The sequence below is a fragment of the Sipha flava genome, unplaced genomic scaffold, assembly GCF_003268045.1.
Source record: "Sipha flava isolate LNK unplaced genomic scaffold, YSA_version1 174_pilon_pilon, whole genome shotgun sequence".
In the NCBI taxonomy this organism is placed as follows: domain Eukaryota; kingdom Metazoa; phylum Arthropoda; class Insecta; order Hemiptera; family Aphididae; genus Sipha; species Sipha flava.
This window is the reverse complement of record NW_020272000.1, coordinates 771,115-792,775: the sequence shown is the minus strand read 5'-3', so window position 1 is coordinate 792,775 and position 21,661 is coordinate 771,115. Positions and strand designations below refer to the sequence as shown.

At 26.2% G+C, this 21,661-nt stretch overlaps 2 protein-coding genes across 6 annotated transcripts; one reads left to right on the top strand and one right to left on the bottom strand.

Moving 5' to 3' along the window:
- The first annotated feature begins 82 nt into the window (after positions 1 to 82).
- Positions 83 to 21,281, top strand: LOC112680197 (protein HEXIM1-like). Of its 4 annotated transcripts, XM_025550230.1 has the most exons (7): positions 84 to 569; positions 1,744 to 2,156; positions 2,346 to 2,679; positions 4,252 to 4,338; positions 7,070 to 7,176; positions 15,101 to 15,193; positions 21,104 to 21,281. In XM_025550230.1, exons 1-3 carry the CDS (start codon positions 321 to 323, stop codon positions 2,656 to 2,658), a joined length of 975 nt encoding a protein of 324 aa, XP_025406015.1. In that variant the 5' UTR covers positions 84 to 320; the 3' UTR covers positions 2,659 to 2,679; positions 4,252 to 4,338; positions 7,070 to 7,176; positions 15,101 to 15,193; positions 21,104 to 21,281. The 4 variants fall into 4 exon arrangements, with proteins under 4 accessions (XP_025406016.1, XP_025406015.1, XP_025406014.1 ...); XM_025550231.1 differs by lacking the exon at positions 15,101 to 15,193 and having other exon boundaries at positions 83 to 569; positions 2,346 to 2,698; XM_025550229.1 differs by lacking the exon at positions 15,101 to 15,193.
- LOC112680196 lies at positions 3,415 to 14,369 on the bottom strand. Of its 2 annotated transcripts, XM_025550227.1 has the most exons (7): positions 13,608 to 14,369; positions 12,872 to 12,972; positions 10,844 to 10,959; positions 9,702 to 9,817; positions 9,051 to 9,288; positions 8,836 to 8,983; positions 3,415 to 3,665 (listed from the first exon to the last, which is right to left on the bottom strand). In XM_025550227.1, the coding sequence occupies exons 1-7, from the start codon at positions 13,685 to 13,687 to the stop codon at positions 3,481 to 3,483; spliced, it is 984 nt and encodes a 327-aa protein (XP_025406012.1). In that variant the 5' UTR covers positions 13,688 to 14,369; the 3' UTR covers positions 3,415 to 3,480. The 2 variants fall into 2 exon arrangements, with proteins under 2 accessions (XP_025406012.1, XP_025406013.1); XM_025550228.1 differs by lacking the exon at positions 12,872 to 12,972.
- Positions 21,282 to 21,661: the final 380 nt, after the last annotated feature.

Sequence of the window (21,661 nt, the reverse complement as noted above, 5' to 3'; positions counted from 1 at the left end):
GATGCGCGAGCGACGGGCGCAGCGTGGCGGCGGCGGCGCTATTCGGCGAATACGATATAACAACCCGAACCGTCCGGTCGTGCGAGTCAGTCGAAGTTGGACTGCTTTGACTAGTCGACGTGCGTGTCGTTTGTCCCACGCACCCGCAGCATCCGAAATCGATAATAATTATCGCCCGTGCCCTCGCCACACCGACATAGGCCAGTTTTCATCGTTCGCAAAGAGTTTCCAATCGACGCAGACGAGACTCGCGTTTTGACGGCGCCGTTGCCAGTTATCCAAATCTCCGCGGAACCCGTCCGTTTACGACAGCGACAACAATGGATGACAATCAAAATGGCGCCGCAATCGCACAGCCGCCCAGCAGCGATACCTGCGGAATGATCGGCAACCACAGCGATGGCCCGGCAGCGGCAGCCACAGCAACAGCGGTACCACCGATCGCGATGAGAGCGCCACCACCAGCAGCGGTACCAGCTGCCTTCGGAATTCTGGCGCGCCCAGCGCCCCCGTACGGCGCACATCTGAACAACAACAATAACAATTCGGTCATTAAAGGACAGCTAAAGGTACGAATAACGCTAGCGCGCATGCGTTGATCGTCGCAACGGAAATAACAACTGAATTCTCTCCGACGAATCCTCCCTCCCTTATTTTGTTCCGTATCACACCATCTGTATTAGATGTATTACAGATGTGTCTGATGTTTTTCTCGTTGCAATTACGTTATAATTTAATATCTTTCTGTATATTACCCCTCCCCTGGTTCATTTCTTGTACATTTCCATCAGCAAATGGTTACGGGGCCAATTTACGTATTCGGGTCTGAAACCTTGATCGTAAAAAGTAAAAGTTCTCCACTACATCATGTAATTTTCTCATCTAAATTTATTATTTGGTAGTACCGATTAATGTTAAACTAATTGTTTCAAATGCCAACCAATTGAATTTAAACCCATACACTAGATCATGTACTCATAAATTGGCATTATATGAATATGTTATAACATTTAGATGGGCTTTATGCTTTTAGCAATTATTAATTTATTGCCTTTAGTATATTTCATAGTCACATAAACTATGCACATTATTTGTACTAAAAAGTATTTTAATGACACAGAAAATGATCCATAGTCATATATTACAACAATATAAATAAATTAATTACATTAAACTTTGGTATAGATGGTTCATCATTTGAATTAGATACTTATATCATTTTTGGTTTAATCTTAAAGATAAATAGTTCCCATTAACCTATGTAAAATGAATTATATATATATATATATACACACACACAATTTACTGTCAAGGACAACTATAAGAAAATTTAAGAATTAAATTTTTTACTGTGTACATGAAACATTAACAAAATAATTTAATTAATTAAACAATATATGTTATAAAATGGGATTATTTGTGATATACTGCCTGGTATTTTTCATACAGAATATGTATTGACAATTAAATCTATACTTAAAAAATTTTTGTGTGTATATCTGTGCATTGAATTTATACTTAGATGTGCATGCTATTATCAATCCCATCTAAATATAAGTTTCTTTATTTCATTTCTACATTTTTGGAAAAAATACATAGTTTTTAGATTAACTATATTTGTAAATAATTAAGTATAGTATAGTATAGTTGATCTGTTGGTATTATTTCAAAATTCAGAAAATATCTAATTTGTTCAAAAAAAAATTTAGTGATTCTTAAAATAATTAATCAAATATTTTATAGGGTCCCGGTAACCCAGATCACAGGACTAGACGTCCGCGCCGTGGTAAACGTAAAAGCAAGAAAGTCACTCCATATACAAAAGATGGAATGATGTTTCGTCTTAAAGCTTTAGCACCCAATAACACCAATCAATTTTTAATGGACGATCATAATGATGGACCAGACATTGATAAAAAACTATCTGCCCGATACAATGAGAATGGACGTAAAAGAAATTCAAGTTATACTAGTATTGAGTCGGAAGGAGAACAGATATATTCTTCATCAGATGATGATGGTACTTCAATACAGAAAGAATTTATTGATACCTATAGACTTGTCCAAGAAGAAGAATTAGATGGTTTAACAAAAAACGAGCTTACCCAAAGAGTAATTGAACTTGAAGAAAAAGTACAAATGCTTGAATCTAAAAGGTAAAAAATAATTTTTATTATTTATAATTTAAGTTCAATTTTCTTATTAAATAATTATATTATCTGAATAGTTAAAAATTTATAATAGATAAATATACTATCCATCAGATAGGTTATATATAATAGAAAATCTATGAAGCTTAATTAACAATAACAATAGTAGTAACCATAAATTGTGTTTAAATATAGGTTTAAAAAAAATATGACGTATTTTAATGGAATACCTAAAGAAGATGAAGACGATTCAATTGACCCAGAAGAATATAGATTAATGCAAAAGCAAATTAGAGAGTTGACAACACAAAACAAAATGCTGCAAAATGAAATTGAAATGCTAAAACAAAATCCTAAGAGGACCACCAATTCAGATACCTCTATGGATAGCGAAAGCTCATCAGATTCCAGTGATAGCTCTTCCAGTTCTTCTGAAGGACATTCTATTGAAATGAAATTTTCACTATGTAGTGGACCAGATGATCGTATACTAAATAATGATGATTGATCAGCAAAGTACCAAATTGATGTAAACACTTTTTCCTTTTGTAAATATATAAGTATATATTTATATATTTTTTTTAAGAACTTCAAATAATACTTTTAATTTATGTTGTTAATATTAAGTTTTACCCTTTCTTCATCAAATTTTTGTTGAAAAATGATAATTTGAATAGTTTTAATACTCATTGTATTTTAATTTACTGGTATATTACATTAAATTTTTTATTTTTGTAAATTCCGGTAATGATCTCCTTAAGTATTACACATAATATAAGTTGAAAGCTTTTGTTTTTCCATTATAAAACAAAGATCATGAACCCCTTAACATACATACATAAATATATATATATATATTAACATAATTCCAAAAATTCCTTTTTAAGGGATTCATTTTTTACCTAACCTAACATTAGCTGTTCTTTCCAAAATTGACAGTGTTTTACAGGTTTGGTGATGTTACCACTTGTACGCTATGTTGTGTTGTTTTTTTTTTCTAATAAATTGTATGTAGACAACAAAACAGTTAAAATAAAATTTTTTACTATGAACTGTTAATCATGTCATACATATTTTTTAGTATTAACAAATTTTTATTGAATATATTTTAAGCTTAATATTCTGAATTTAATCAAGTAAAATATGCTACCATTAAAATTAAAATGCATAAAAATGAAAGTTTTATCACTGGTAAGAAGAAAAAAATTATTGTCAAGGTATAAAACTTAGTTTGAAATATCAGATATATAAATAAAAATATAAAAAATTAACAAAAAAAAATAACTGGCCTTCAATTAAAAATAATAGTTGTAAGAAAAAGTTTCATGAGTTAATTTTCAAGATTTTCGACCATCAAATACCAATATTTACATAGAATATCATCTTTCTCTTGTAGTTCTTTAATAGTATCTTCTTTATTTATCATTGCAACAAAGCAGGCTTCTAAATAATTTCTAGTTCTGAAATAGCTCTTTGCTAATAGTTCTAATAATTTACCCATTTCCAATGATGTACCTATAAACACACAAGTAAATAATTATTTCCTTTAATTAATGAATTATATTAAAAGAAGAACTGAGCTAGTTTAAAACCATATCATTTTGATAAAATAATATTATTAATTGGTGAGTAATATTTATAATTAACATACTACTTTCCAAAAACCTCATTAAATCTTAACAATGATTAGTTAACAATTAATTGTATATTTAATCTAGATTTAAAATTGGAGCAAATGCATGTTTTCAAATTCGCCAACAAAATAAAATGAAACAAATACTTAATTCCTTACATTATTAACACATACAGTGATATTTTAAATAACTTCTAATGATACTTTACAATAAAGATTTAGGATTAATTTTACATAACCATTATTCATTTATGCAGAATAAATATTTAAGATTAACTATGAAGTAAATAATCCATAAAAATGATGACATGGTTAAGATTAAAATTATGTAGGATACAAAAAGAATATGTATCAATATAATTTTAAACCATGGATGTCTAAAAACAATACAAAACATTAAAAGATGATATTCTCACTACATTTTTTTATAAAGATTGTTACTAATTAAAAGGTAATAATATGTTTCAGAATGTTTACTATGGAGTTGAGAAGTGATTACCATGTAACAACTCCTGGATATTGGTGGTAACTTTTGTTATAACATAATACTGTCAGGTAATTCAACTGTGAAATACTAGAGTAAAATATATAATAAATTATACTTATCAAAAGACAAGGATGTAAACAAGAGAGATTGATGTAGGTAGTTATTAATTATTTATTAATCAAGCAATATGTCCTTAATCATACATCAATATTTATTAGGTTGTATAATTTCATAAAAAAGAAAGAGAAAAATGTCATGTTTCAATTATTTTCCAAAATCTGAAAACCTACCATGAAAAAAATACACATCTGATAATAAATTCCTTAAATGAATTTAAAATAATTACCTTATAAATAAAAGCTATCAGATAATAACTATAAATAAATATTTCTATATTTACATTTAATAAAGAATATTTAAGGAAACAATTTGAAAATAAATTTCAAACAGCTTATTCAATATATATGTATTTTTTTTTTTTTTTGTAATATTTTAGAGTAAAATGAATATGTTCAGATTAAAGAATTTCAATATATTTTTAAAGTACAATTTATTTCTGAAAAATTAAATGTTATAACTTTTTATGATCATTAGATAAGAGAAAAAAAAATACTATAAATACATTTTGACAGAATGCTCAGTTTGAATGGCAAGTAAATTAACTCCTTATCTTGCTATCCACTATCTTTTAAAAATGTTTTTTTTTGTTTGCACTCTAATTATGGGCTATTCTATTTTGAGTTTGTTATTGGATATTTGTCTAATCTGCTCATTTTGTGCATAATTACTTATTAACATATATATATATATATATATATAAGTTACAGTGCAAACAAAGAAATGAAATTGTAAACACCAGGAACAGCACTAGAATTTTATTCCATAGGGGGGGGGCAGAATGGATTAAATATTTTTTTTACATGGGCTACTAAATAATAAAATGATAAAAACACTAGACATTGAATACAATGGACAGTACTAATGATAGTGCCACATTGAAAAAATATATAATAAGATTAATTAATTTATAATAAAAGAATTAGATTTTAATATAATACCTATATTTTTGAACCTATAATAATATAGATGTAATCTAATATTTTTACTAATTTAAAATTTTTGAAATGTGTGGGTGATTATGGTATTTGATTGATATAATAGTACATCTCTTTGGGTAACATTTGTTGTCATAAATACAGCAGACATAACCTTGGCCTTCTATATTGAAATGGAAATCACTTTTACTATTTATCTGAGTGATAACTGGGGTTTGGATGTTTATGGAATTGAATAATTTTTTCTATTGATCCATTATAATTCGGATCTGGATACAAATTTGATTCAAGTTCTACTGAATCAAAAAAAAATACTATTTTTAATTTTGCATATTTCAGTAAATTTTCAAAATTTTTCAAAAATAATTTAAATTATTAGGTAAATAAATGATAAATTAATGACCTGTATAATTGTTTTGTCTCAAATATTTAGAATTACGAGTTTGATCGAATTAAAAAAACCTTTGTATCACAGTATAACACTCAGTTAAAATTAATATATACCTAATATTAAAAAAAATTATAAAAATAAATTTTACTTTACAAAATTTGGGGTTTTTTTTTTAGCTGAAATGGATATTTGGTAATTTTTTAGAGGATAATTATCTAAACTGTAGTGATAAATAAACTTTCTTCAATAAGTTAAAATAGATGAAAATAGTCCACAACAATAAAGTTCATAATAAACTTATACATTTAGAATGAATTATACACAATGACCACACACCAGTATTATCATTGTATACAATGAGATTACAATGTACTACAATGACTAGTCTATATTGTGGAAAATAAATATTTATAAATTACATTGGCCAAATAATTAATGCTTTGTATATTAAGCTCGGTGTATACTATGACCAATTATATTATTATTATAATATATATGCATATAAGAAAAGCCCACCTTGTCAGTATAGTTAAGCCAAGCATCGTTAAATTACATGAAATTACCTTTCATTTAAACCAAACTCAAGTAGCTTGAAAATTCAGAAAGAAATGTACCTTTAAATTTCAAAATAAAAAAAAAAAACTTAATTTTGAGAAAAATAAATTTGAAATTCAAAAATTAAAAGATGAGCCATTTTTTCCAACACTTTAAATTGTAATATCTACAATTAACACAGTGGCAGCTTGGATCTGTCTGTACAAATGAAGGACAGTTAGAGGTACATTGATCTGTTGAAAACTGAAATTCAAATTTTTTACTTTTTTCAAATGAATTTGCCTTTATTTCAAAAAAAATACACACACACACACACATATTTATTACCATTTGCACATTAATTTAACTACTATAAATTAAACTAAAATAGTCTATATTATGGAATACAATACTGTAATTGATAATAATTTGTGTTTTTCCTTTAAATATGTATAATTTTTATCTGTTAACTGTGAACATGAAAATTTCCGTATTTAATATAGAAAGAATTCAACAATAAATAAAAATACCACATAGGGAAATTATATATTATGTTTGTGTAAAAACTATTTATGATGAAGTATATAGTTTTTTAATTTCAGATATTAATATTTATAGTAACTTAATTAAAATAATTATAAATTAAAACTTAATGACTTAAATAAAATAATATAAAAAAAACACAATATTTTTTCTCAAATAAAAGGAAGGTTACATGTGCTTACTAAATAAGATAAAATAAAAAATTGTTTAACAAATCTATTATTATAGATCTGGTAAGGTCTTGAATAAATGTTTTTATTTATTTTTTATTTTTAGATTTTTACAATTACCAGAAAAATGACTATCATTTGTTAACCAATGAAAAACATAAGAAGCCATTTCAGTAATAATTTGTTTATATGGAAACACAGATGACATAGAAGGTACACACATATTGTTTTTTTATAACTAAGTATTAGTGGACGAAAATATATTAAATAAAATGATGATATCTTAGCTTATGTTTGAGAAAATATTCCATTGAATAATTTATTACATTTATAGTTTGTATGATCCAAATATATTGGTAATATTTAAATAAAAGTTTAAACCAGTGATGGCACAGAGTTTTTTCTACTGGAATTACCAATTTTATAGGATCACTCACTAAAATCATTTAAACTACATCATTTTAAAAAGCCATAAATTCACTGGCTATATACATAATTATATTTATAAGTTATATTCCTGCATTTCAGATTTCATATTATTATTATAGTGTGTTCAAGGTATGAGTATTTTACTATAATAATTATTTTCTTGATTCATTTTTCAAAGACTGTCCACCCCCATTTTTTTTAAAAAATGAGATGATTCAAATATAACACTTATGCGCCGCCACTGATTTAAACTTAGTTATCATCCAGACTACTAATGATTATTGATTATACTTTGAAATACCTTTCTTTATTAAAACAAAGAAAAATAAAACTTATTTACAGATATTTTCATAAAAATTTAGTTTAAGAGAAATATTTTCATTTTTTAACTTCCAAAATCATTTTTTAGGTACAGAAAGAACAGATTTTTAGTGTACGTGTTATATCTGTATTTTTGATAACAATACTTTGCTTTATTTATAATTAACTATTTAAAAAAATTTCTAAAGATTCATATTTTAATACATAGATACAACTGCCTGTTATTTTGGTTATTAATAAACTTAGTTATAATTTAATATAATAATTTGTTTTTGTAAATTAATAATTAATATAAATTGATTTAGAAGGGTCAAAAGAAAAGAATGAGTAATTTTTTCTATAAATATGTAGTATATTTATTTAAAAAAAAACTAACTTAAATGCTCTTTAATTAGTAAACATTGAATTAAGATTGTCAAGTATATTAATGTAAAATAGAAAAACCAATCAAACAAAAAATAGAAAACAAAATAATTCAAGAAATTATTAGTAATTTACATTAAATGATAGTGGAAAGTGTTCTATTTTTTAGATTTTAAACCAATCTATTATTCATAGATATAAAATATATTTATTGTAAAAATATTAGTAATAAATACATTTTTTTTATTTTTGTTTTAATATAATTTTGATGCCATATGACACCTAAGATTTAAATAAACTTTAATCAAAAAAACAATTATTATTAAATAAGAGTTTACAATTTACTTTCAATTTAAAGACATTCATAATAGTTCACTACAAATTTCTTTAAATCTAAAGACTCTATAATTATAATTTAATGTACATTTTTAAAATAGAATTTTAAAAAATAAATTTTAATTAAATATATCATAATTATAAATTGTAATCTAAAATCCATTTAAACATAATTACTACTATATAATTTGCTATTTAATACCAGTATTACAAAAAATTAAAAAATACATATTATTGAATTCAATAGACAAAAAGTTATTTGATTTTTTTTTTTAATTAATTTATAATATAATAATTTTAATATTTTAAATGATATAATAAAAAAAATATTATACAAATATTACCTTGCATATATAAATTACTGTATATAAGTTCTGTAAAACTTTTATGTTTACTATAATTATATAAAAAATAATAACTTACTGTATGGTGTCATTTCATACAATTTTGGATTAGTACTCATTTTTTGTAAAAGATTTTTCCATATTTCTAATGTCTCAATCACTTGATTAATAACAGATATTTCTTGATGAGATAAAATATTTTTAAATAAAACTAATATTTGTGTAGCCTGAAATCAATGTTATTTATAGTTTATTTATAGCACTAAAATTAATTGTAAAAAAATATTATGTTACCATTAAGTAGTCATCTCGAATTGTTAAATAAAATCGTTCAGTTTCAGTCACAGATTGCACAAATCCAATAATTCGATTACAAGTATCTAAAACACCTAAATCAACTTTTTCCATATAATTTTTGTAATATAACCACATATGTATGAAAATCTGTTGTATTTCAGATCGAAATTCAGTTGAATGTTCAGTGATTAAACAGAGTTTCCATTTTAAATCATACGCAGGTATTTTTAGAACCCTAAAAAAATGATAACAATTTTATTAAATGTTTATAAGTAGGAAAACAATTGTATATCATAAAGTGAAAATTTATCACTAGGACTTTACAAGATTTTAAGGAACTCATATACCACAAAGGCCAAACAAAAATACAATAAATAAAAAATGATTGTATACTGTATATTAAATAAATCCTAGCAATAAATATTCAATTTACTTTAAGTATTATAACAAATTTTACCAGACCACAAAAATTAAAACTCAAACCTAAAGTTCAGAAATCCTGTTATTAGCACTATGAAATTAAAATAGAATACTATAAAATCTTACTATCCCAACTGTGTAAAAAAAAAAAATGCTTTATTGGTCCACAAATTATAATTAAAACAATATCAATAAGTAATATGAGTACTAAAAAGTATAAATATTTACTGAAAACATATTTTGTAAAATGGTACAAATTCTGATGAACATTTTTTTAATGATAAATTCTTTGCTGGTAATCCTTGAATTGATTCTGATTTTTTGTGAATAACAGATGGACTAACCTATAAAATATCCACAATTTTTAATTTATATATTGTACTTAAGTTTTTAAAAATATTAAATTTTAAAATACTGATTACTCAAAAGAAATATTTATATTAAGGGTAATATTAACTTATAGAAAATGATTAATCACTATATTTAGTTGCAACATTCTTTATATTAGAATGAAATATATGGTCCAAATTTAAAGGATAATACTTTCTTACACTAAACAATTAAATTTATAAAATACTCATATCATTCATCAGATTAATAGTTATTATTATTATTTTTTTTTCATTAGTTATGATGAATTGAGATACAGTAGAACCTCTCTAATCCGTCATCTTCGGGACTGAAAGTATGATCGGAACGCGAAAAAGGTCGGATTATCAGAATATAAAGAAACATTTTAAAACAAAATGTTATTAAATTTATTTATTAAACTATTTTAAACATTAATTTTAATTACATACATATATTAAATTAAATAAATAATTAAATAATAAAATAAATAAAAAATAGATAAATAGTAAATGGGCAATTAATTTTATAAATATATTTAGCCACATACTATAAATTGTAAAATTCATATTCATATCGATAATACTATGGTCGGATCAACAGGAATGGCGGACGAGAAGGGTTCTACTTCATTTGTATTCTCATTAGATAACAATAGATAAATTTTAATCAATATAGAATAATACTTGAAATTAGCTAGCCAAATATTAGTGAAAAGAAAAATATTAAACAGAGAGTAATATCTTGGAAATACAAAAGTCAAAAGGAAGATTGTGTTTTACAAGTAATTATTAGTTTTTTAAATATTTATATCATAAAATATATCACTGAAAATAGTTTAAATAAATATGTAATCTGTTCTTAATCAATGTTTGATTGAACCTATCAACATGTTTTATAATTATTAAGCAAAATATAAATTAACATGTTAAAAATAAGTAAAAATGTTAATACAATTATTTTTAAGAAATTTTAAAATAATATAATCGATTAATATAAATTTAACCATGAACTAAAAGTACCTGGGTGGTCTGTTGATTTTCTAAAAACTGATTAAGTACAATAGTTTCATTACTCATCATCATTAATTGTTCATAATAAGATATTTGTTCTTCATTTGGCAACTCAAATTCAGGAACTATTTAAAACAATTAAACATTAAACATACTTTTAAAGAATCAAACATACATATTAATCATAAGACTATAAGCTAATAATTATTTCTAATATTGGATAACATTTAAATAAATAATTCATCCATTCCAGTATTTAATATAAAATTTGAAAAGATATAGACAATTTTGTTTAATGTTAAATGTACACAATCAATATACATACACATAAACATGCATACACATAAATTATTCAAATAATTAATTATATTCATGACTTTTAGGGTATCAAATTAAACAATTTTACAAAATAAATGAGTTAAAACTATTAAAATTAGTTTTAATCTAGTAAAAATGTTTTCATATTAGTAACAATGCTCATAATAGAATAATTAACCAAATTAATATTGCATTTTTCAATTACTGATCTGTAAAATAAAATGTTTGTATAAAAACTAAAATGCTCTGAAAAATTCACTATTATCAAAAAACACAATTGAATAATAAGTACCTTTCCAATGTTAAATCTAGTAAAATGTTTGTCAATATAGTTGGCAATTGATTTAAAAATATTTATTTATTTTTAAATCTTTGCATCTAAAATGTTAACATCAAAATTTAAAAAAAGACTTCTATATCAAGTTAGACTTATGATAAAGCAGGTGATAAAAGGATGTATGAATGGTATTGCAGAATAGCAGTATATGGCAGAGCATATATAACATACAAAATATGTGGCACTAGTGCCACACCAGTGACAATTGAATGCTACCCAATGGTGGATGATCGTGCCACTAATCAACACATTCTTATAACAACCATAGGGACAGGAGTTGATTTTCTCTGTATGTCAGACCCTGATTTACGCAATCCCAGATGGAGCACTTGCACTTGGCCCCCAATTTATGAGGTCTCCCAGTTACCGAAGTCATAGAAAATTGTATTTTTAAATTAATTCCACAAACATTTATTTTGTAAAATGTAATACCAAGTGTCAATATTCAGATTTCAGTATATTTTTATCATTGTCAGTTAAATTTTGGTTATTTTTGTCATTCCACATCCCAGTTCTAATCAATTACCATCACAAAATATTAAAATAATAATAGAAAATTGTTTGAACATTGGAAATATTTTATACCTATGTTTTAACTATTTATAGATTTATTCGAGCCTGGTATTTACAGATTTACCCGTTGTTGGTGACACTATGAGCATTTCGTTCACACAATTACCATTTTCAGTACCACTGGTTTAGATTTTATTTGATTTTGACATTTAATAAGTTTTGAGAATGAATTTGGAAAAAATAAGCTTTTTTTGTAGGTGCTTGGTAGGGGTAAGGAAGCAAGATTAAGTTAGGTTTATGAGTAAAATATTTAAGTAACAAATAAAACTTTTTAAATTCTATTTCATATTGTGATACCACAATAAAAAATATTAAACAATCCACTATCGAGAAATCGTAGTAGCAAGGTTATTAATGTTTTGAAGTTTAACTGAACATTACAAAATGTTCCATATTGTCATGTTATTATTGTTATCAATTATAATATGAATATATAATCATATTTTATATCAATCAGCCATTTCACATGTTCAAGATAAACCATTTTTATTTCTATGTAGACTTTGTAAAAACCTCAGAAAAATTTCTGGGAGGGTTACAACCCCCAAACTCCACCCCTAGTTGCGCTACTGTATATTTTAAAATATGGTTGATATAATAAAAGAACCAAATTTCTCAATAAGATATATTGTACTTTTAATGTTCTATCGCAAAAAAAAAATTTATAATTTTTAAAAATAAAAAACTTTGGGTTTCCATAAACAGCTCTAACTTAATTTTCTTTTGAATCTATGAAATGTCTAGTGAAGTTAAGTTTTCTATAGATAACTACAATTTATGTACAACAAATTACAATAAAATTAACTTACCATTTATAGGATAACTTATATTAAGAACATTTCTTCTTGGATTATGTATTTCAGTTTGCATATACAAGTACGGATTTTTATCGCTGTGTAATTCAACTCCACTAAGTAAAATACAGAAAAATTTAATAATAATGTATTTCTTTGGACCAAGTGGTCAACAATTTTGAAGATAATTTTATAAAAATAAAATAAAGGAGAGCAATAAGTGTTTAAATATATCTGAGTATAACTTATTATAAATTTGTTTTACAGTTATATTTTATTACTAGGTAAAATTTAAGTTGTTTAATACATAAAATAACTAGGTACATTTGCATTTTTTAAAATTCAACCACAAAAATAATTAGCTGTCTTTTAAGTACTTAAATACCTTTAACCTAATTCTTACAATTTATTTTCATCTATTTTATCCTTTAAATAGTATTTATTAATGAATTCATATAAGGTTACTCTTGGACCCCAATTAAAAATAATAATGATAAAAAAGCTTAGAACTAATTCTTTTAACTTCAAATTAAGATTGTCTACTAATTAATTAGTTCAATATTATGAGTTTTTATACTATGTAAGTTATTAATTAATAAATGTACAAAGCTTTATGAATTAGTTAAAAATTACGTAATAATTGTACTTAATTAATTAATAATTAATTAATAATATCAATAACAGCTAACTTACTATAGAAGAGGTAATAGAAACTTATAACTTAATTTAAGTAAAATAATTGGGTAAATACCGTGAGTAAGCATAAGCTGGTAATCCTTCTCTTAAACTTTTCTTCTTGCCTTCTCTATCTGACTTGTAATTTGCATACATTTTCTATAATTCCACGAATAAAGAAAACTACAATGGATAATTATATATTTATATAAGTATATTGATAAAAGCCCATCAATTAACTCATAAAAATATTATTTTTAATGAACGAATTCCATGCAGAGAACCAATTTTGACGATTTAAGAAATGTAATTAAATATTGAAAAAATCTTGATATATGATTTATTATAAATAGATATAATATAAAATTAGTGAAAAAACGAAAGGAAATACAAAGCACTAGAAACCAACTACTAAATTAATAATCCAAGATATAAACAGCTAACGAAGGTTGATTGACGACTACTTGAGTGGAGACGCGTCGCCGTCCATTGTAACTTTGGATTTTTGTAAACAATGACAGACGACCCGACAACAACCACGTTAAACAAAAAATAGGCAATAGTTAATACCTAGTACCCATCACTACTATCTAGTGAATTTGACGCCATATTATCGGTTAAAGAGCAGTTTTACCAATTGATTATAAAGTTATTTAAAAATCTTATTTGCTTTAAAATACTAATTGTATTGTATTAAATTATGTTTATCGCCAACTACACATAATGTTAACCAATTACTGTTAAATAAGTGGGCAAAAATGAAAAACACAAAACTGTTAAAACCAGTTTTACCCTACATTTTAATTGTAAATCGTTAGTTACCTAATTTTATTAATTGGGCACCTATTATAAATTATCAATAATTAATTATTTTTCTAGATATTAAATACTTTGTTACAAAACTATATTAAGAATTGATATATTTATTATGCTTATTATTATTCAAACAGACTAAGAAAATATGTTTATGATTAACTAATTAGGAACCAACTCTGAAAGGTACGAGAAGAATACATTACAATAAACTGGAAAAATGTATTTATAATAATGACTCGTTAATAGTAGTTCTTAAAATATGAACATTTTATTAATTACATTAGCATTGTTTACTTTTGGAGTTGAGAGTGCTCATTGTTAGATAAAAAATCACAAAACGATTTAATTGTTCAAGGCAAAGCTCATAAATTTAGACGTTGTTTCTATCTAAAACACTGATTCTGTATAGTATTATTTATAGAATTTTAATTTAATTTTTTTGTTTTTACAGACATTATATATAAATACTATTTGAACACTAATTAATAGCCATATTTAGTACGCATTACTACTATATTTTATACGACCACTCAATATTCATTCTATGAAGTATAAATATGAAATATAAATCTATCGCCTAAAACTTAATGGTAAAGAGCTATAGGCACACTCCTACCAAAATTTAAAATAACCTGTAGATTCCCCCTACTCTTATATAGCATATTAATAGGTATGTTTTAGATTCTTAGCCAAGTTCGATTTATTAAAATGTGTCTTTTTTGTATGTGACACTATTGTATGTTATTTGTTTAGTATGCTGTATGTGGTATGCCCATAGGCGTGCGCAGTCCTGCATTTCAGGAGTGCCTGCAATAAGTTCGGGCCCTATCTTAACAAAACGCGCAGGTACATTTGATAAACTATTAAATAAACGTAACTTGAATTTTCTATTTGATATTATGCGATATATTAGTCCCAATTAATGTTTTCCTTGTGTATTCTTCTTAGATAGCTTCAATTATTTATGTTTTGTACCTTTGAAGCCAACTGTAGCTGTTGTGTCATCAAAAGAAGTTTTCTCACGAGAATTTAGAACATTTAGTTTTAGTTTGTCCATTACGAAACACTATTTATCTTTTACCAGATATTTTAGAGTAGATTACATTTCATTTGAGCAACATCAGTTATAATACAGACCCGTTACTCTTAGACTTCAATCGTAGAGGCCTATATACAACATTTCGAGAGGTGCCCGGACACACCCGTGTGCACGCCTCTGGGTATGCCATGTATAACATGAAATATTTATGAGGGGCTAGAACATTTAAGTTTGATTGAACAAACCCTAATTTATATTGTCGATAGTTACTAATTAATATTGTAATGTAACATGATGCACGGCGTACGGGTTAATGTGGTATAGGTGAGGTGTTATTAAGAAAAAAAGTCTCGGAAAAAAATTCCCCGGTGAAAAAGACCCCAGTAAAAAAGTCCCACTGAAAAAAATTTCCCTAAAAAAGTCTCTAAATTAATATATGATTTAAATTCAGTCTTTTATGCATAAACAAAATAAAATATACAATAACATATAATATCTTAAACATCTATAATATTATTTAAAAAATATATTTATTCAGATATAAAATATCTTTCTTATATTTTGACCGATTTGCTTTAAAAAATTAGGAATATCTGCAGATTTGTCCTTATCAAAACGCTTACATAAAATGTTCGGAAAATGATTACGTATGATAGGTACATGTACACCTTATCTACATATATGATTTTGTAAACCAAATATATTTTATAAATAAAATAATAAGAATAATGAAATATCGTTAAATTTATACTGAAACGATACTTTTTTCGGAGACTTTTTTTCCGAAGGACCTTTTAACCGGGGATTTTTTTTCCGTTTACCAGGTAAAGTGTTTTTAGTGTTTTCATAGATGCTGTTTGTTGCAATATTAAATTCTGAAAATTATCGATTTAAAATTTATCAATTTTCAAGTTTATTCTTCAATCAAATTGAAGAATATTCAAATAATACATTTCCGAACAAATTCGAAGTTTTTTGAAAATAAAAAAAAAATTAATTTTTTTAGAAAAATAATATAAATTCACACCTAAAAGTTCAAATAATCTATACATAAAAACAGTGGCAGTTTTTTGATCTTTTTCTAGGGGGGGGGGGAGTAAAGTAACCTAACATAAGAAAATATAATATTTTGATAAAAAAATGTATTTTATTATATTTATTAATTTTTGGTGAAACATAGCCGAAAGTTTTAAAATTGCTAAATGGCCTGGGGTGAAAATAATTAATATTAAAAAACATTAAAAATTACATTCACAATACAAAATAATTTACTTAGATTAAAATTAAAATTAACTACATATTATTATACCTTCAATGGGAGTGTCGCGGTCGATTGTAAAGTGAAAAGTGATTGTCAGTTTATCGCTGCCCTATCCGCTAATGTGCATTCTTCGAACGGCCGAACGCTATTATTATCACAAATAATAGATATCGTAAACGTCACAATTTCAGAGAAATATAAATACCTAAATAGCTGTAGCAAACATTCAAAAATACGGAATAATAATGATGAAATTATCAGAATTATGTATAAGCAAGCGTTATACCCGCATATAAATAGCTCCTCAAAACCCAAATGCCACGAACGAAAAATGTATCACAGCTTAAACTTGGAATCTGGGGGGGGGTCCATACTCCCTGGACCCCCTCACCGTAAAACCACCATTGCATTTAAAGAAATCCTGTTTTGAACAGTTTTCATCGGCCCAGCGGTATATCAATACGGCATACGATCGGTTATCGGTATAATTATCAAATAATAGTTAAAACAGTCAATAAGGATATTTTTTCTAAAAATAATGTTGCCTATTATGTATTAATTATTCCGTACAAAATACAAATTGACTGATTATTAGCCTAATGGTACTATTGTCGTGCAGTGGAGCCGACTTGTATTTTATTTGGTGGGGCAAAGTATAAAAACTTGTTAATCCACTACCCAAAAAGTTAGAGCAAAATAATGACAGGTTACATGATTGAATGATTATATTGTAAATTTAACCATCATTAAGTCGCTCGCTTCGCTGGCAATTTATCACTCCAATTTCATCTATTAGGTAGGTACTATTCAGCAGTGGCGTATTCAAGTGGGGTAGGGGGTTATAACTGACAGATTACACTATTAAATCTATTTTATAATACGGTTGTATTTATTGTTAAATCCGCCACTTAAAACAGCACATAATACTAATAATATAAATTATGATCGAGTAAAATGCCTCATTTTTATCATAAATCAGTAATCAAATTGACTGAAAATATTAATTAAAAATTAGGTATTAATTATTATCTACTTACCTTATTTATTGCTTACCTACTTCATAGTGGTTTTAGAAAAAAGCACTTAATATCAATTTGAAACATATATAAATATAGGTTAAATTATTTAAATATTAAAATTAAAGAAATGTAAAATAAAAATTTGTCCACCACTCGTTGGCCCTTACACGATCATGCAGTTAATGTAGTTAACTTAAATACAGTGCCGGCGCTAGATTTTTCGCTGTCCTGTGCCAATTATAATAAGCCGCCCTTTTATAATTTTTTTTTTGTGAAAAAAAGTTCATTATCCTTAATTATGGGGGGACGGTAGGGTGTTGGGTAGATAGTCTCTCAAATTCGAATGAAATCATGCGTTTAATTTATATGAATAATGTTTTAATACTTGAATCAAACGTGATGAACATATAATGTACCTAATGAAACAAAATTAAAGTATAAAGAGTTACAAAATATTTGAATTTTACATAAAATTCATAACTTTTTTCTTGCCTTGGCGTTGGCAAAATCGTTCACAATGTTCTCTAAATCTAATTCTTCACCTAGCTGATGCTCAATTGCAAGTTCACTAAGGCGATCATTAGTCATTGTTGTACGTAAGTAAGTTTGTATTGATTTAAGCTTAGAAAAGCTTCTTTAACCACTTGCCACTGTGACGGGTAACGTAAGAAGTATTCTTAAAGCAACTGACACATTTGGTGCAAAGTCTCCAGTATTGATGACAAATTTTAAAATTTCAACAGGTGTTAAGTTTGATTCAATCATTGGTATTAGAGATTTAAGTTCATCCGCCATTTCAAGTCCATTAATATCGACTGAATCTCCATCAGTCAACAATAGTTGTAAATTACTACTATTTATAGCGATATCTAAAATATAGTAAAAGAAGTTAACTTTGAAATGAGTTATAGGATCGATGATAGGTTCATCTACATTTTCGTAATCAAAATGTCTTCTTACATGGCGAGCTCTAACTCTCCCAACTGAGAACTCAAATAAAGGTTCTACATCATTTTCTGATTACGACGTAACGGTAGGAAATAAATAATAATCGATCGTAAAAACATATTTTCGATGTTCCAATGGAATCAATAGTAAAATGGCGTAGTTGAATTTTAGGAAATCACAAAATTTCGATTTTGGGCGGTACTGGCGAAACGCGCAAATTCTTGGATACGTTATTGCATGGAAACAAGCACAATTTGATCAAACGAATCTTCATTATCGAATCGCTGCTTTTTCAAATATGATAACAAATTTTCTAAAATGTTCATAACTGCACTAATGTCATAAATTATTATTATAATAATTGTGCACAGAAAAATATATTAACATTAATAAGTAATAAGTTATTATAAGAAATATTCTACGTCGAACTTAAAATATAGCATATTATATGCATAAAATTCATAAATATGCATATTATATGCATTTATTGAGAAAAAATGCGTGTTTTCATTAAAACCTCAATATATGCAAAAATATGCAATTTTTATTTGGTGTTTTTAAATTAGTTATAACTTAAAACAAATTTCTGTCTTACTTAGCAATTTATTGGAGTATTCAATAAAAATATGCAAATTCAATAAGTCCCGAGCTCTAGTCATAATTAATTGTTTGCATTAATTTGCTCACTGGATTAATTTGGTTTAGTAAATCATACCAAATGACCATAAAGCAACTTAAATTGCTTAATGTGTTTACATAGACAATCAGCTTCATGTCTAGTTATTGAGTCCAAATTTGTATCTTACAGAATTTCAAACAACGCATCATATATTTATCCAATTTGGTGTCGAAATTAATATTCTTTTAACTCATTTCATGGTTTAGATAAACATAAATTGCAGGTAGCAGGTATTAGGTACCAATATTGTTAAATAATACTCATAAGAGTTCATTAATAAAAGGTGCTAATTGTACTGTTGTATTATATGGGGAGGGGGAATTATACCTTTTTTTCTCAAAAAATTGTCAGAGGGGGTACTTGCCCCCTTGCCCTTCCCCAATTACAACAATGCGACCCCAAGTCAAAGTGTTCGCGACCCCCCTGGGAGTCGAGACCTCCTGGTTGAGAAACGCTGAGTTAGAAGAAACTAGTTTAAAAGAAGAACGATTGGGGAGGAAAACAAAATTGCCTAATGGAAATTGCAGAGATGAAGCCCTTCTAATGTTATTAACAAATTTAAGATAAATATATATTTCTATATTCTGGATAAAATAATTGATATATTAGACAGTCGTTTTCAATCCAGTCGAGGTATATTAACAAATTTCAGTTGACTATCATATGCTCGTATTAAAGATGACACAAAAGACTCATTTCTTCCTCCATATACATTTTTAGAACTTCATAAATGGCTTCCTGAGATAAATGTGAGCAATTTACAATCTGAATATTTGGCTTTTGCAGCAAATTTTGAATCTTTAGAAGTTGGTGTTAGTAATCAGGAAATATCTAAAATCTTTGCTCAACAGTCAAACAATATTAATAAGAATGATGCGATTAATATATGAAACGAGTTATTGTACAATCTTGGGTTATTTTGTGCGTCTTTAACTACTTTAAATACTTTCATTATTAATCGCATCACAATTATATGTAGTTTAAGTAATAATGTCATACATTTTGTCGGGAGGAGGGGGTATACATTTCCCCCCTGGGGGTATTACACCCCCATCGGTCATCTTCCTGAAATAAATACTGAGTGCGACCCCTTGCGACCCCCAATTACGCCACTGTGTATGTAATCGGAGCTTCTGAGTTGGGCCCGGAGTACTAGGGGCTAATCGCAGGTAATGTACTAGTTGGGTCCCGGATTTTATAGGTACTAAACTAGTTGGGTCCTGAATTATTTTAAGTATTTCACTAGTTTCTGAATATTTTTTGATAAGTACTACATTTTACTAACATTTTCCTTCCCATTTTAACAGAATTAAGACTGTCTATGATCTATTTAAACCACAGGTATAGTTAAAAATGTTTTTTATAGTTTTTTTTATGGTTTTTTTTAGTTTCTTTTCCATTAAATATAATTTATTAGAATTGTATTGGTAAAAATATTAAAAATGTTTAAATCATTATATAATATAAATAAAAATTAATGGAAAAGAAACTAAAAAACAAAAAAAAACTATAAAAAACATTATTAACCATACCTGTGATCTAAATAGATCATAGACAGTCCTAAGTCTGTTAAAATGGGAAGGAAAATGTTAGTATAATGTAGTACTTACCAAAAAATATTCAGGAACTAGTGTAGTACTTATAAAAATCCGGGACTCAACTAGTGTAGTACCTAAAATAATTCGGGACTCAACTAGTGTAGTAATTTTAAATTCGGGGCCCAATTCGGATGCAGCCTATGTATGAAATTATGAAACAAAAAGAAGAAAATATGTTCATGAGCTAAAATAGTAATTTTTTTTTTTTTCAGGAATCAGATAAATCAGTGAAAGAACACGAAACTAGAAGCAATTTTTTTTTAAACAGTTTTTATTTTATAAATGTATTGTTTTAATAATTTATAAAATATTTCTATGAAATTAAGTTAATTATTTTTTTTCATCAGTGATATATTTTCTGTCTTTTCGATATACATTGATTCCACCAAATATTGCTCTAAAAATTTATATATTTATTCGTTTCTTTTCCTTGTTACCACTATTTCTGTTAGAGGTTACTTTTACAACAAGAACTTATTGGAATAAGATCGTAATTGTAACTTTTTATTTTTTTTATTTTTATAAGAAATTTACAATTTGTACTTAGGGCACAATAAGTAAATATGATACAAGAATACATATATAAAATATTGTAAAAAAAAAAAAAATATTAAATAAACAGTTTACAATAAATTATACATAGAAGGAACATGTAACGTTTCAGGAAAGCAGCCACACATTAGTGACACTATAATTTGGTAGTATATATAAATTATATACATTTTCTTTTTTGTTTTTTTTTGTTTTCTTAATATTTATATTTATTTAGA